Source organism: Colletotrichum chrysophilum (assembly GCF_026319265.1).
Source record: "Colletotrichum chrysophilum strain AFK26 chromosome Unknown scaffold_23, whole genome shotgun sequence".
Lineage (NCBI taxonomy): Eukaryota > Fungi > Ascomycota > Sordariomycetes > Glomerellales > Glomerellaceae > Colletotrichum > Colletotrichum chrysophilum.
Genome location: NW_026517310.1, coordinates 39737 through 56461, shown reverse-complemented (window position 1 = coordinate 56461; position 16725 = coordinate 39737). Strand labels below are relative to the sequence as shown.

Below are 16725 nucleotides of genomic sequence, written 5' to 3'. Positions count from 1 at the left end.
CATCTAATCAATGGATGCCCCCCATGCGGAGGGAATGAAGAAATCGTCACCGCCACGCCAGCAGCAGCTGAAGCTAGCTGTGACGTGTGCGCGAGCCATGTATATTTGTCTTGATAACATTGCAAAACGTGGCAACCAGTCGTCGCGAGCTGAAGTCCGTTCCTCCCAGTCAAGCATAGTGGCTATCAAAGTCCTCGATAACGGCGTCAGGGTCAATGGACTTGAGAAGGAGGACCAAACGGTAGGCGCTGTTGCCGTTGAGATAATATCTGTGCAATTTCTTTGAGCGCAAGAAGCCCAGGCGCTCGTATAGACGCATAGCCTGGGTATTTGTCTCTTCCGTTTCCAGAACAATCTCATCGGCATTACGCTCGGCCATGGCATCAATGGCACGTTTCACGAGGGCAGTGGCGATGCCTTTGCCTCGGAATGGCGAAGCGACAGCGAGCATGGCAATGTAACCTCGGCGCGTCGGTGGTGAGTGAGATGAGTGAAGCTCTAACTTGCAGACAATGACGCCGATGAGGGATGAGTCGACTGGATTCAGAGCCTGGGCAGCAATTAGTGTCAATCGGAGGAGTGGTTATTTGTCAAGACAGATGCGGACCATGAAGCACAAGTGCCCCCATTGGTAGAGGAAATACCGATAGACATAGATGCTGTACGGTTCGCTCAAATCCTTTGCGATCAGAGAACGTATGGCGGGTAGGTACTTCGCTTCCAGACCATGTTCATACTGTATATAATGCAAGTCTCCCGGGGGGATGCTGATTTTGGAAGCATCCATGGTGCATCTATCGGCAGTCCCTGGGGGAGATGGGGGCGTTGATGAACAATGGGGCGGAAGAAATGAGGACGGAAAACTTCGAGGGTCGAACTCGGACCAGCAAATGCGCAGATATGCTCAACTCATGACAAGACGATGAGGTAGAGACTGAAAACGACGGGGAAATCGCTTCGGATTAATGCTGCGATTACGGAAAAAGAAGGGGCACTGCCGCGCGCGAGGAACGAAGAGGATCAAGCGGCCGATTCGCACGACACGGTCGCGAATTGTGCGTTTGCAGGTTGACTTGATTTGAGTTGACTGGCGGCGTGGGAGGGTAGGTGAGACTACGTCGGGCGTTGTCTTGAAGTGCTTCCTCAGAGTTGAGGTCAGCCAGGCAGGGTAAGGTAAGGCGACGCGACTCCAACCCGTTGCGGAGGCCGAGTAGGGCGGGTGACAACTCACTGGCCTGCATGCCCCGTGCACCCAACTTGGTGGAGCTCTGGATGTTGAAGTGCCTCGAGTAAGTACCTACCTACCTAGGTAGATACACTAGGTAAGGGAGGATAAATAGGTAACCTTGAACTAATCGTGCCTTTACCATAATATTTAACCCAGTCTGTCAGCCATTTCTTCCGTGGGTGTTTGGGTGTTTTTCATGCAATGCACCCAGCCTGCAACATTGTCGCTCTCCCGTCCATGTTGCGTGAAGTCGGCCCGGACCACTATCACATGCTAAACGAGCGGTAGCGCATTTGCAAACGAATTGCTTTCTGAAGCTTCGGGGGCTGCCACCAGCAGTCAGTCGTAAGGCCTTTCTCGCGCAGCTTTAGCTAGCTTGTTGGTTTTCATTTGGAGGGGTTTTTTTTCCCCTCCCCTAATTACCCCGTTGCCTCCGACCAAAGCGACAAAAGAAGAAACTTGCTTTCGTCGCCGGCCAGCTGAAGCGCGATCCTATCATTTTTGGGGTCGTGTGCATCCTGTTGTCCCGCTCTCGTTAAGAAAGGTGGTCTACCAACCATCGTACTGTAAGACAATGTGAAGAGTGGCGAGTGGCCTTGTGTATGTTCCGTTGGAGAAGACGGCCGATACATGCGCCGCAAGGAGTCCTCAAAATTAACTTACCTACTCTAGCAAATGTGAGAGATCTCGTCTGACCTTTGGCAATGGAAGGTATCTATTAAGTACATATGTGCCTATGATTGGTAGGACCTCTGAGAGACAAAAGACTAGAATTGCTACACCTGGCTTTCAAGTGCCGCATTTTATGCAGTGCCTGATGAAAACACAACGCCCGGACCACTGGCAACCATGTGGCCCGCCCAGATTGACGTCACGTTGATAGCTATCGACGGCTTACTAGCCCGCTGCCCTGTGCCCTCTGACCTCCCTCCTGGGCATCTTGCCGTGGCCGTGGCTACCTACGTACCGCTTTGAAGCTCTGGACATTTTTACTTCACCTCCATTGGATGGCTTGCTCTAAAGTGTTCCCATTAGCGTCGGGACTACCAGCGACCCTCCTCGTCCCACTCAACCTGTCCGATAACCCAGGTGCGTGGCTTGCGCAGAATAAGCTTTCCGCAACTCTCGGCCACGCTCTGTGCCTTCCACCCCGTTACCCCGACGGTCCGCTTGCCTCGTTGAGTCCTGACCTGCCGCTTAGGCATCACGAGCACCGCGTTCCGCGACGAATAAGTATTGAACCCTTCTCCCTCGAGCACACCGGCGCCCTGCATCCCAGGCCAAATGTTGGGCACCCGAACTCCTCCCTCTGCGCTGCTGTACACCATCTCTCGCTTCAAACCTCTCGACGGCGCAAGCTGACCTTATAGTCATTAGATTTCTCAGGTCAGTCGCAGGCGATTGCGATCGTGATCATGTCTGCGCCTACTCTTAGGCGGCGTGCCGTCCCCGCCGATCCTCAGACCGAGAGCGAGTCCTCTACACCCCGAGATGAGAGTCCCGACAAGTCCGAGAAACACGCCCACGTCGTCCAACACTTGAAGCCAAAGACAAGAAAGCGCCGCAACACCGCCATTTTCCTTCTCGGAAGCTTGTTCGGCATTATAGCTGCCGGCTTTTTTGCCAAAAGCAATGACCTCATCGACTTCCCTGAGCTGGGCGAGCTCAGCATGGACAGCTTATTCGACGTCTTACCCGCCGGTTTAGTCAAGGACATGCGCGATCTAGTGGTCAGTAATGCTTCATTCACAAGCTTGAAAGAAGTTTATATTCCAGCTGGACTGAACTAATGCGGCTTCTCGTAAAGCAAGGCGAGCGCGAGTTCGTTGATAGCTACGACGCTTTCTCAGTAGGTTTGCAGGCCCGCGCCGAAGGCCTCCACGCACACCACCCCATGATTATGGTCCCGGGCGTTATTTCAACAGGTCTCGAATCGTGGGGCACCACCAATGTTTCACGCCCGTACTTCCGCAAGCGCCTCTGGGGCAGCTGGAGCATGATGCGTGCCTTGGTTTTGGACAAGGAGAATTGGAAGAGACACCTCATGTTGGATCAAGAAACAGGCCTTGATCCCCCGCATATCAAGTTACGGGCTGCCCAAGGCTTCGATGCAACCGATTTCTTCATTACGGGATATTGGATTTGGAACAAGATTTTCGAAAATCTTGCGTCCATAGGGTACGATCCAACTAATTCCTTCACCGCCGCTTACGATTGGCGGCTGGCATATCCGAACCTCGAGACCCGGGACCAGTATTTTACGAGGCTCAAGTCCTACATCGAAACCGCCCACGAATTCTCGGGGAAAAAGGCGGTTCTCGTGTCGCACAGCATGGGCGGGCAAGTTCTCTTCTACTTCTTCCACTGGGTCGCATCCGAGACAGGTGGCCGCGGTGGCGATGACTGGGTCGAGAGGCACGTAGAGGCGTGGATTAATGTTAGTGGCTGCATGCTTGGCGCTGTCAAGGATTTGACGGCAGTACTGTCTGGCGAGATGCGAGATACGGCGCAGCTCAATGCTTTTGCTGTCTATGGCCTCGAAAAGTTTCTGAGCAAAGACGAGCGGGCGCAACTATTCCGTGCCATGCCCGGGATATCTTCCATGCTTCCCATCGGAGGGGATGCGGTATGGGGTAATTCCACCTGGGCTCCCGATGATCAGCCCGGGCAGGACTTCTCCTTCGGGTCACTGCTCAACTTCCGCAGCGGCATGAACTGGACCACACCCGACCGTAACTTGACGGTCGAATCGGCCATGGAATACCTATACAACACGACGGAGGAGTGGTACCAAAAACACATCAAGACAAGTTACTCGCACGGAATCGCGCACACAGAGGCGGAAGTCGAGGCGAACGAGAAGGACCCCCGCAAGTGGATTAACCCTTTGGAAACGCGGCTTCCACTGGCGCCGAGCATGAAGATTTACTGTTTCTATGGCGTTGGCAAGCCCACTGAGCGAGGATACTATTATCGGTCTCCAGAGATGCCGTCTCTCACGAACCTGAACATCACCATCGACACAGCTTTCACCCAAGGACAAGTTGACCACGGCGTTGTCATGGGCGAGGGAGACGGTACTGTCAACTTGATCAGTACGGGCTACATGTGCAATCGTGGCTGGGACTACAAGCGATATAATCCGGCCGGGTCCAAGGTCACTGTGGTAGAGATGGAGCACGAACCGGAACGATTCAATCCCAGAGGTGGACCCAAGACGGCAGACCACGTAGACATTCTCGGGCGGCAGCACTTGAATGAGTTGATTTTGAGAATTGCAGCGGGCAAGGGGAACACGATTTCTGACTACGTTGTGAGTAACATTTTGGAGTATGCGGATAAGGTCAAGGTCTACGACGAGGACAAGCAGCCCGAGGAAGAGGAGGAATAGCATGTTACCCGAAAGCATAGCTATTGAGGCAGACAGTAGCAACAGTTTGTGATTTTGGTTAGGGGCGTTCTGGTGAATTGCAGAGGAGTCGGAGGGATTTGGCGATGGTCATGGCATGATAATACCCTTTTCGGTCAACTGTGTTACTGAGGACATGTACTACTTAAACACACAAATAGAGTCCACATCATCGACACCGGTAATAACATTAGAAAGAAGAATAAAATAAGCAGAAAAGGAATTTCTTTGTGTCCGGCCACGGTTGTGGGCATCATTACCATTGGCCCTGTTTTCCATCTCCCAACGAATAGATGCAACACAATCGCTTCGACCAGAGCCGATTGCTCCGAATTGGTGTTCCTAGGCAAAGTCATTGCAGGTCAAGTCGGGCGAGTCGAAACTAAGGTAGGTAGGACGGCGGGGACGTTGAGGCTGCCCCGTAGCTGTCCAACCGTGTGCGGCACACTCAGCAAACACCGCACAGCAAGCAGTTGAATGCCTAGGTACACACTATGAAGGTACCTTCTGGTGGATACCTTAAGGTGCTCACCATTCCAACCCCTCACGCTCTGAGTAAAGCAAGGAACGCATTCCCCTCCATTTCCCCCACTCTGAGCCCGGCACCTACCTTCCCCACTGCACGGGGCACCCGAACAACGTGGACCAACTCGCCTTCCTCTACTAGATACATACCTTACTTAGTACCTTACCTACCTACCTACCTACCTACCTACCTAATCTCACGGGCTACATACCTAGGCTGACCAGGTGGTGCCCTCGTGCAGTGGAGAGGGGCTTTGCTGTCAAGCCAGACCATGCCTTGTGTGTATCAACCCTCCAGAGTCGAAACTCCAGCCGGCTTCATCTCCCTCCCACAAAATCCTCCGTTGCAGTCGCAACTCGACACGCCCTGCGTCAGTTATGCAGACCATTTTGGGCACCAAACTTTGGCGATAATACCACCATGGCGGATTTCGATGTGTACGAGTCTCTTGAGACCCGGCAGCAGTTCTGGGAAGGTCAGTCGCCCTCGTGCGCCATCTTCGCTTTGTCTTCGTCCCTTCCCTCAATGCCTTCACGATTTTTTTTTTCCGATTTCCACGGAGCCTGCCGACTGACCGCCTGCATTATTTTACCAACAACAGAGCTTGACGATGTCGTGACCACCCAATACCAATCGCACGATCTGATTGACGAGACGCTTAGAGCCTGGCTGCACCTTGCCTCAAGATTCAGGGATAAGTTCTACGATGCCGAGGACGATGTCGCCGTCTGCTGCGATAAGCTCCTCTCCAGCCATCTGTTTCGAGAAAATAAAGAATACATTCGCACCCAGATCGTGTACAGCCTTCTTCAAGAAGATGACACGGCATCACTTCACGTCATCGCCCTCTTCCTCCTCCTCGATGGCCAATCCGACGAGTCAACGTTCTCCCGCATGATTGAGGAAGCCTGCTTTCCACGGCTGCTTGAGCTCATCAATGGGCGCAAAGAACAGGACCCGAGACTACACCGTCTGTTGCTGGAGCTAATGTACGAGATGTCTCGTATCGAGCGACTGCGTACTGCCGACTTGATGCAAGTCGACGATGGCTTCATCGCCTACCTATTCCAAATTATCGAGGAGCTGTCTAACGATGTCCACGATCCGTACCATTATCCCATCATACGCGTCTTGGTAGGTGCATACCCATTTGCGCTCATCTTCCACCCGCTGGAGCTTGCAGGCTGACAACACGATAGCTTGTCTTGAATGAGCAGTACATGCTAGCATCCACCGACGTCGCCGCCGACCCGACATCTCCCACTGCACCCCTTACAAACAGAGTCATCAAGTGTCTCAGCATCCACGGAGCTTTGTTCCGAACATTCGGAGAGAACATTATTCTGCTGCTGAATCGTGAGACAGAGACCTCACTCCAGCTCCTGATACTCAAGCTTTTATACCTTCTGTTTACTACCAAAGCCACCTATGAGTACTTTTATACGAACGACCTGAAAGTCCTGCTCGATGTCATCATCAGGAATCTTATGGATCTTCCAGACGAAAAAATATCCCTCCGCCACACATACCTCCGCGTTTTGTATCCACTCCTGGCGCACACACAGCTAAGCCATCCACCACATTACAAACGAGACGAGGTGATCAAAGTCTTGAGGATCCTGGGCGGACTGGGCAACCCCCATTTCGCGCCTGCCGACGAAACAACAGTTAGGCTGGTAGATCGTGTTTCCAAGGTGAAGTGGCTGGGCGACCAGGAAGCTTCCGGCGAAGCGGAGGTAGCTCGAAAGTTCCTGGGCATCAGTCTGTCTAGATCGGAGACGGCGAGCAGCGTTAGTGTTGTCGATGTGGCGGCCGTTATGGAGAAGCCCGGAGTCATCACCCCGAGTCGTAAGGCCGAGGCCGACATGGAAGCCAAGGGGGAAGGAACGAAGGCGAGCGCAAGCACGGCGCGGCAAAAGAAGCCACTCCCGGAGGTGCCCAAACACAGGCACGGCACCCCCGTTGGACCGACCGCGACCTTGCATTTAAACGGACACAAGAAGATACCGCCCAAGGCACCCCCGCCACGTCGGAGGACGAAACTCAAGCCCATTGAGCCTACCGCAGACGATGCTCTAAGTACAGACTCGTGACTGACACCACGAGCCGGAGACAACAAATTGGTCCTGGCGACCGTGTAGTTAGTATGAGACCATGACCGGCGTCGGTGTTTGTTCGATTTTGAAAGCAGCGAAGCTGCAGGTAAGGGAGGGTGCATCGCAATTTCGAACTCGTTGTTGGCGTATAGCGTTCGGGTTCAAAGCTACGGCATAGCAGGGCGTTTCGGTTTCAAGAGGCAACACCGTCTTTCATTGGAAAGAGGTTAGGAAGCTCAGTAGCCTACGTTGTCCTAGCAATTGCTGAATTCGTATCATTGGCAAAACATACTACGCCTTGCTCATGTGACTTGAAATCGGCGTGGAGTACTAATGCGTTGCTCTGAACCGCCACGGCCCCATAATGGAGGGGGAAGGGGGAGGGGGAGGGGGAAGACGGGCTAGATAGGCGCGTGAACATGAGATGAACATTATCTGTCTCCCGATAGTATGCAGGGTGAAACCTTGGACATGATTAAAGACCGGTAGGTGAGATAAGTGGGTTATTCAACGCCAAGAAGCATTCAACAGCTTGCCCGACAGAAAAAATATATTGCAAAGCGACGCAAGCCAGAATCAAGGCTTTATCTGTAGGTTGCGGGGGGGAAAGAGCTCCTGCGGTCCAATCAGATGAAACGCACCCTCGGAAACGATAGGTTTACCACGAATGCGCCACCGAGTATTGGTCCAGGTGACTGAACAAAGCGATTGAAGCACACTGGCTGGCTGACTGAACAGGCACACAGGCTACTAGAAGGCGCAGAAATATCCTGGCGCGGTCCACATGTCTGGGCTTTCACCAGTTGGTTGGTGACGTCGTAGAGGTGATGATGGGTACCTGGCATTTTGGACGATTCCAACCTCTGGTATTCTTCTAGTGTTCCGTTGGCCTAATCGGTCAGAACGGATAACAGAGGTCTGCTACGCTTTGGTTAGTTCGGCCTAGACTGATTTGATGCAGAAATCCAAGCACGGCTCCGACAAGATCTCCTTATTATGGTTCGTGATGAGCATACACGCTGTTTCACAAACCTACTATGTAGACACAGATACAAGCGCTCGAGGAGACAGGGAGGGTGTCGCTGAGGTTGCAGCGAGTATCCGCTGCTGTGGTTGTGATTACGTCGTGGGGAGGGGGTGGGGGGCTTCGAGCCGGGGGCACATACGTCATCGTGTGGCCGAACTGCAACGAGGAGCTTCTTGGCTTCTTGTTTGCGATCAGTTCGAATGTCGCACGAACAGGCCACGCAGATCGCAGCTCATCCGCGCAACCGCGGCACAATGTACACCACTCATCTACGTATCTAGGAAACGAGGGATATCGGCTGGCCCGTGAACGCGAACTTCTCCAACCGAGAGTTCTAGTGTCGTAGTCAACAGTGCGGGGCGGAGGCGCATACAACGGAAAGGTCGAGACAGAGAACCCTCCATGGCATGGCGGGGGATAATGAAACAAAATTCCACGACCAAATTCGTATGTACTTGGACCCTTGAGCAAGAGGCGAGACAGCGGGATTGAATTGCAGGATGCTTGTCTCGAATGAGTATTGCAGTATTCGTACTGTAGATGTTTAGGATGAGGCATGAAGGGCGATCGCAATCAACCACAGACCTTAGCCGAGATACGGAAGCAAAATCCAGGGTCCAGCGTCGTCCCGTCTCGCTGCATGCGCTTCCCGAGAACAGGGAAACAATAGGTATCCGTACATAACTTTGACGCGCCGGGTGGATGATGGGATGGGCAGCCACTCATCGTCCCAAATAGTGCCTTTTCGGGTCAGGCCGAAGACATGAGGTGCGTTGTGGGAATTGAGTGCCTTGATCCAGTTGCTGCATGCTGCAGGGCGATTGACGTTTGGTCGCTCGAGGTTCGTGGCGTGGCATGGATGTTGCTGTGTAAATTATCCTCAGATCCTGACACCCCCCCCTGCCCTGCTCGCCCCGAATGGAGTACGAAGTCGGCTCTGGATGTGCCGCAGCGACTAGCAATGACAGACAGACTGACAGGGTACCAAGCTGCGGAAGCGGGTGCTGATTCAAGCCCCGGGTTCTTGTGTGTAAGATGAACAAACCTCCACGGGCACATACCTTGATTACTTCAAGCCACCTTTCTGGCCCAGCTTCTCTCTTGCCCTCGTCGCTCGGCCTCATATTTTCTTGCACGATACGAGCGCCCAACGATCCACCTCACGATACCGACCGACCGACCGATACAGCCCCTCGCCATAATTCCACCTTCTGGACCCGGTCATCTTCGCTCTCGCCGCAGACCTTCCCAGCATCCATCCCTCCCCTGCCCGTACGGCGCCCAACTCTCTAGCAGCCTAGCTCGCCCGTGACCAAGACACATCAGCATTCCACTGCGCCGAATCGGGGCCACCGCTGCGACTCGCGCGCCTCGATGACGACATCAGTCTGAGTTTGTGCAGCTCTTCCGGCCATCATTGCGTCAAACGCGTCGCGACAGTGTTCACTAGCCAGACGTCGATTGCACACCTGGCGCCATTCTTCGCTGCGCTAAGCTGTCTAGACAATCTTCCGGTTATCAAAGAGCTACGCTAAACTCAGGACCAGCAGGAATCTCTCTCAAGAGTTAGTTGCTCTGGTACCGTGGTGTGCCAGTTGAGACGCCCGTTTCCACGCCTACACCAATGTCCATCTAACCATAGTAGCTAGATCCCCGCTCGCGTCGTCCACTGTCTCAACATCCAAACACACCCCTCACTTGCCGAAGCCGGTCGCTACAGGGCAGAGGACCTGCGAGACTGAGGTCTGGACGCCGCATACACCATGAACTCAAATCGCATTTCCTCCTACTTTCCTCAACAACCACCCCCCGCCACCATCTCTTCTGTTCCTTCCTCCTCTGGTGGCCCTTTACAATACAACGAAGATCAAGAGACACAACTCAACACGCTTGCCAACTCACATCCTGGTCATCAATTACATCACTTCCCGCAAGACGTCGACCATACTTCTTATGACTATACCAACAACGATAGCCTAGCCGTGCCATCAGCAACTTCTCGGGGCAAATTCACGGAAGAATGGGATGCCAGTCAGAGAGGGAGTAGTATCATAGACGGGCCGTCTTCCAACATGCCACGATCAAACTCGTTCGTCTCCAACGCAGGGGAGGATCACCTGAGCCTGCCCTCACGACACAATACCCTCAAGAAGAAGAATTCTTTGCGAAGAAATGGCAGCCTCAAGCGCAGTGGTAGTCGTCGAAGCATGAAGGCTGGGAGTGTCCGCAGCCTAGCCTTACAATCGACTTCAGACCCCGACGAAGCGCACAGCGCTTTTCACTGCCCCGTCCCGACGTCTGGTAATCCAACCGAGGCTCTGTCTAACAGATTTCAATGTAAGTCGCAGGGGTACTTCACCAGCTTGACAGGCGCGAAAGTTTTTGACCTTATCTATAGCTTGGCGCAAGATACTCAAGGATCTCATCGCATATTACCGCGAGATCCAGACTCACTACGAGCACAAGTCTAAGTCGCTCCTGAAGTTGGCCAATGTTGCCAACAATATTTCAACCCCGCCTGGCTTTCTCGAATCAGGGGGCATCGACGATGCCTTGCAAATTCTCCGCACTTATCACAAGGGTGCCATCCTAGAGTCGAATAAAGCCAAGGAAATTGAGGAGGATGTCATCTTGGCACTCACAGGTCTAAGGAGCGATCTGCACCAAAAGATCAAAGAGATCAAGAATCTTTCAGGTGATTTCAAGAATTCTGTTGAAAAAGAGATGGATGGGACAAGACGGGCTGTGAAGACATTGCAGGACACAATAGGTCAGAGTGATCTTGATCCTTCGTTGACGACTGGGAAGCAAGATCCTTACCTTCTACGTCTTGCTGTGGACCGACAAGTCGAGCGACAAATAGACGAGGAAAACTACCTTCACCAGGCGTATCTCAACCTCGAAAATTCAGGTCGCGAGCTGGAGTCTATCGTCGTCGGCGAAATTCAGAAAGCGTACAATGCGTACGCCGGCATCCTCAAGCGCGAGTCCGATGCAGCTTACAGCGCGATTGACGAGCTACGCATTGGGCCCATAACCATGCCCAAGGATCACGAATGGACATACTTCGTTCAAAAGGACGACCAATTTGTGGATCCGAACATCCCGATACGGTCCGCCGAGCACATCCATTATCCTGGCCGAGACCATGTCGCTTGCCAGGAGATACGTGCGGGACTTCTTGAGCGTAAGAGCAAGTATCTTAAGAGCTACACGGCTGGTTGGTAAGTCGCAAGTTCTGTTTGTAAGGTATCTGAAAATGAGATTGACAATGCCAGGTATGTACTGTCTCCGACTCACCTACATGAGTTCAAATCGGCGGATAAGGGCCAGGCCCCCGTCATGTCATTGTATCTTCCAGAACAGAAACTAGGATCCCATTCAAGCGAGGGAGGATCATCCAACAAGTTCATACTCAAGGGTCGCCAGACGGGTTCGATGCATCGCGGCCACACGTGGGTTTTCCGGGCCGAAAGCCACGACACAATGATGGCATGGTACGAGGACATCAAGGTACTCACCGAGCGTACGCCACAAGAACGAAGCGAGTTTGTGCGAGGACATGTGCGGAGCTTAAGCCAGTCTTCCCATCGGTCAACCAGTAGTGACGGTGTTCTCGACGACGATGATGACGAACCGTTTTCGGCCGATACAGCAGTCGCAGCCAGCACGAGTTCGAGGCAGGACTTGCGCCGTCCCGAAGCAGGTGGGCGGTTTCCATCCGACATCCAGGTCAACGCGCAGCGAGGCTTACAGGCACCTCTTTCGCCATCTAGTGTGAGCTCGGGATTTGATAACTGGGACAGAGACGCGGCTGCGCAGCCGTCGGCTTTGCCTGGCGGCATGTTGGGCACCGTCCATTTAAACGGATATGGGGGCACAGCACGGACTCCCATGGAACAGACGCCATCCAATGCGGCCTTGGTCAGTCAACAAGCAAAGGAAGATGGGGTTAACCCGTACACCAATGAGCCTCTGCGCCGCTCTCAGTCTTTGCACAAGGATTCCCAGGCAGCATACCTGTATGCTACAGGCATGCAGAGGGCACACAGCCAGCAAGCTGCACCAACCAGACCCGAGGAAGATGTTCAGCGAACGTCGTCTATAGATCATGACCGCGGACTCGAAACACCAGGTGGCAACAGCCAGTACGGCCAATGGATGAATGGAAACACAAAGTCGAGTCAGGTTACTTCCAGCACCGACAACCAACGGCAAGATGCGAGCGATTGTTCCGTATCAGCTAAACCAGGCAACGATGATATCAACGTGGCTGCGGCGGCAGCAAGCACGAGTGCTTCGCGCGGTTTGAATAACATACACACGCAGCAAAGCGGTACCTCGAGTGGAACACCCAATCCCAGAAATCAGGATCTTTTCCGCCAAACGCTGTCCGCTCCTAGGCCGACGGCTGGCACTACAAGGAATGATAGCGTCCCGACGATTTCCAATTTACATATTCCAGGAGAATACCCCAAGGGCGGGTCGACTGCTGTTGATGCCAGACGCTAGTTGCGTTCATTAGAAGGGGTGTGTCGCAACGAAGGAGGAGAGTATCGGCAACAAGTTGGGTATGGACCTACCAAGAGACGTTCGTTCTTCAGACATTCCTGATCCCCAATTGGTTCCTCTATTTTTTTCTATCATTATTGTATCTTCTCCTTTCCCTGTCAAAGACGTGGCAGAATATGCTTGCGGGAAGCAAATTGCTACAGAACAATATCACGGGCCGTGATGCATTCGTTGTTTGAATTCCATTCATAGCTCGCCTCACTCGCAAATAAGTCGTCAGCTAGTCTGCCTCTCTCATCTAGCCTTTGCTGTTCCGGAACATCCGAACCCCCGAATCCTGTACCCGCGGTAGACTAAGTGCTTCTATTTGACGAGTATTGGAACAACAAAGCAGACGCGAGTAGCGTACCAAGACCCCCAAGCCCAATACCACAGTATTGTGCCCCGCGGTACCCAGACAGTACATCTAATTTGATCTCGTTGACCTGTGTTTCGACCGTTCTCGCCATTCCCAAAGCAATAGACATACTGTAAGCAAGTACAGATAACACCAGGCCCCCTATAACCCTCCGATAGTCCTCCGGAAGACTATTTCTCAGCAGTATCGTTGCGAGTGGCCCCGCCATGACGATCCCAAGTGGGAGAAGCAGTGTGCTCACGAATATATTTGCCCAGTACGTCTGATCCAAGGGTGCCGTTGCCACGAGTACAGACGCCGACGTGAACCCGATGAAGGACACGAGAAAGGCCCAGTACACCTCTATGCCCGGTGTCAGATACGCCAGAAGAAAAGCCACGGCCAAACTCTCCACCGCCATCGGTACAACTGCAGCGCTTGCCACAAGGCAGTCCCAATCTCGTACTGCTTGCATGATCTGGAAAAGATAGAATGCCCAAACAACGAAGCATCCCCAACCAGCTGCGACACAGGCCAGCACAAGATTTGTCGACGAATTCATCACCCGCAAAGGCACGAGAGGGTTCGCGACGACAGTCTCATTGTACACGAAAGCCGCAAGCAATAAGACCCCGATGATGAGAAGAAAGTAAATGTGGGGGGTGCGCCAACCGACCGCTGGTGCCTGATTCCATGCGAAACTGAAAAGGGCCAGTCCAAGAGCACTCAGGATGATACCCGTGAAGTCGAGTTTCACCCAAATGTCATTAATACAACACTCTTTGCGAGGATCTTGTTGTGGAAGAATAAGAACGCTTAGCCCCGCGGCTGAAAAGCAGACGGCCGCGAGCACAAAAAAGCACCATTCCCAAGCGAAGTTGACGGCGAAGACAGAAGACATCACAGATCCGATAACGAAGCCGAGGGGCGCGCCGGAACTGTAGAGCGAGAGTGCCGTGTCCTTCCTTTGGCCAGGCGGGAAAGAAGCCTCCAGGATAGAGAAACCGTTCGGAACGCTCAGCGCTGGACCGATACCCTGCATAGCACGGCAGACGCAGAAAAACGTGGCGCCGTTATAACCGCCATTGTGGACAGTCTGAGAAAATCCGGCGAGAAGGCTCCAGAAGGCGTACCATAGGCATCCGCATATCAGAATTCGCTTGTGACCAAAGACTTCTCCTAGTCGGACCGAAGGTATAGTAAACACGCCCAGGGTAAGGACGAAGCCTGCAGTAAACCAGGAATGCTGGCCCTCCGACAAGTTCGTGAGTGAGTTAGCGATTTCAAGCGCAGGAGCGATGCCCTGGGAGAGGCCAGCGAACATAAGAATCTGATGAAGGCTAGTGACACCCAGTAGCGAAAACTCCTGGGAAAACCCCTGGGCAGATACGGGTCGTTTCTCCAATAGGTTTTGTTCTTGGTACAGATAGCCTCTACTTGCGCACGGAAGGTCATCTTCAACAGCGTTTGTCTGCATTACGGCCAAGAGGCAATCGTTCCGGCAGTTGGCCGCAGGAATCGTGTCGATCGCGTGCCTGCTGCGTTGAGTAATGACAATCTTCCGTGCTGCTTCGAACAGATCAGGGTATTCTGACGGGTGTGCCAAGGCCTCGGGAGCTAGCCTCCTGCACAATCCCAAACCATGCGCCGTGATGTCCCTTGTAGAGGGGGGAGCTCGCAAATGTTCTCTCGCATGTGCTCGCAGACTTTGCGAAGCCAACAGTGGATGACTAGAGAGGGCCTCAGGCGTGGTGCCTGATGCGAGTGACGCAACTGCTGCGTTGTGGGTTGAGCTAGGTGATCCTGGTGACGTTGATGATATTGGTGATATTGTTGACGTTGGTGACGTTGGTTCGTCGCGTGGGGGAGTATATGATGAGGAAGTCGTGCTCGGCCTGAATGTACGTGATTGTGTTCCGCTCAGATCATTGTCAACCATAGAGAAGACAATGTCTGCAACCGATGCTCGCAAATCCGAATCTCCAGCCTCTTCGTGGCGAGAGACGTTATTGCTGGGGTGTTGTTCGTCTCGGAACTGCTGTCTGAAGGACTCTGTTACAGCTATCATAACATCGGCTACCCTTTGCATTGCTTCGGTAGCTCTTCGTGTCTCCCATACTGTTGTCGGAGTCTGGATGAAATCTGATGATGTGGGCGGTGTTGCCATATCCGTTTTTGTCGTGCAAATTCATAGGGAAGCTTCCCGTTGCTAGTATGAAATAGTATTTGAATGCGGGTTGGTGCTGGTCAAGAAGACGTGAGCATTGTGCTTTCACGCCAGAAGGAGACGGGTAGGTAGGTCCAGAGAAGAAGTCCGTGAGCTGTAGTTGAGAAAGTGAGAAATCCAACAAGCGACTCCAATACGTTCAACGTACGACTGGGTTCGCTACCCAATCCAGGTTGGAAGGATGAGCGAAAATGACAGGGCGAAGGCCATGGAGACCTTCCAGGCTCCCGTTCTATCGATTTGCCGCGTGTAATCTAGCTAAGCAAACAGTTCCCATCCTTTAGCAATATGCTGTGGCTCGTGGCCCAGGACGTCACGGTCCCCCATGCAAGTTGATGCCAGAACTTCATCCGTGGAAAAGTGTCCAGGTTATTAGCGCTATGCTGCTACCGACAAACACTCTCTCTCATCTGATGTTTGCTCGTTAGTTCCGCTGAATTTTGGGAAGCTTCCGTCAGGTTTCGGGATACATAGCTTCAGATGAACAGCCCCAACTGAGGGCTAGGGGGCGTCGCCGACAACCCTGTCGGCATTAGCTCCGTGGTTAGCTCGAGTACTTTGAGGCCTTGGGATCAGAACCACACGGCCAGGATGAGGCTGAAGCGAGTAGGATGACGGAGTTTTGCAACTCATTCTCCACAGCAGTAACCCGCGCCACCAGCAAGATCCTTCGCCTTTGCCCAACACTGATCTTTGCTATTTCCCCCCACAATGTCTGCCGTCTTGGAGCTTTCGGTGCTGCGAAGAAGGTCCCAGGTTAGCGGGAGCTTAGAGGCAAGAGGCGCCTGACTCAGAAAAACGCATGGATAAGAACTTGATAAAAAGAGACTAAAAGGTCAAGCGACAATCAAAATGCGGTTTGTTGACTCGGCGCAAGGCATTGTAGGTTGTATACCTAGCTGACGTCTAATGTGGGTAGGTAGACGGTCCCATAGGCTGCGATGATGTTGGTGCTGTGATAAAAATGGAAACAGGCTTCCGTCGAGAGGCCCTGGTCGGTCTCGCGCTTGCGCCTCGTTCCCACGTCAGCTCACCTCGCGTCCACCCAACCTCAAATCAAAGGCAGATAGAAAGACACGCAGTCTTCCAGAGCACTTCTCAAACTATTATCAAATATTTCAAAACTTACTGGAATGTGCCATGCCAACAAATCATGCTCGCAATGAAGACCTCTGTTCTTTTTTTTTCGGGTAACCATAGTAGATGATGTACATGCAGCCTTGAGCCCCTTTCACCAGGACTGATGCCAAAGCAAAGCAAACCAGAACGCCAGAGTCGTAGTCCAACAGAAGAAAACCTCCCC

General features: G+C 52.9%; 4 protein-coding genes across 4 annotated transcripts; 3 read left to right on the top strand and 1 right to left on the bottom strand.

The window, feature by feature from the left end:
* Nucleotides 1-169: 169 nt before the first annotated feature.
* On the bottom strand, nucleotides 170-610 carry COL26b_003926 (uncharacterized protein; the record flags this gene model as incomplete). The annotated part of the gene is made up of 2 exons (XM_053176811.1): nucleotides 170-550; nucleotides 608-610. 2 exons carry the CDS (start codon nucleotides 608-610, stop codon nucleotides 170-172), a joined length of 384 nt encoding a protein of 127 aa, XP_053039133.1.
* Nucleotides 611-2643: 2033 nt separating this feature from the next.
* COL26b_003925 (uncharacterized protein) lies at nucleotides 2644-4619 on the top strand (the record flags this gene model as incomplete). The annotated part of the gene is made up of 2 exons (XM_053176810.1): nucleotides 2644-2958; nucleotides 3036-4619. The coding sequence occupies 2 exons, from the start codon at nucleotides 2644-2646 to the stop codon at nucleotides 4617-4619; spliced, it is 1899 nt and encodes a 632-aa protein (XP_053039132.1).
* Nucleotides 4620-5583: 964 nt separating this feature from the next.
* COL26b_003924 (uncharacterized protein) lies at nucleotides 5584-7256 on the top strand (the record flags this gene model as incomplete). The annotated part of the gene is made up of 3 exons (XM_053176809.1): nucleotides 5584-5638; nucleotides 5765-6297; nucleotides 6363-7256. 3 exons carry the CDS (start codon nucleotides 5584-5586, stop codon nucleotides 7254-7256), a joined length of 1482 nt encoding a protein of 493 aa, XP_053039131.1.
* A 3102-nt stretch (nucleotides 7257-10358) lies between these two features.
* Nucleotides 10359-11514, top strand: COL26b_003923 (uncharacterized protein; the record flags this gene model as incomplete). The annotated part of the gene is made up of 2 exons (XM_053176808.1): nucleotides 10359-10623; nucleotides 10685-11514. 2 exons carry the CDS (start codon nucleotides 10359-10361, stop codon nucleotides 11512-11514), a joined length of 1095 nt encoding a protein of 364 aa, XP_053039130.1.
* Nucleotides 11515-16725: the final 5211 nt, after the last annotated feature.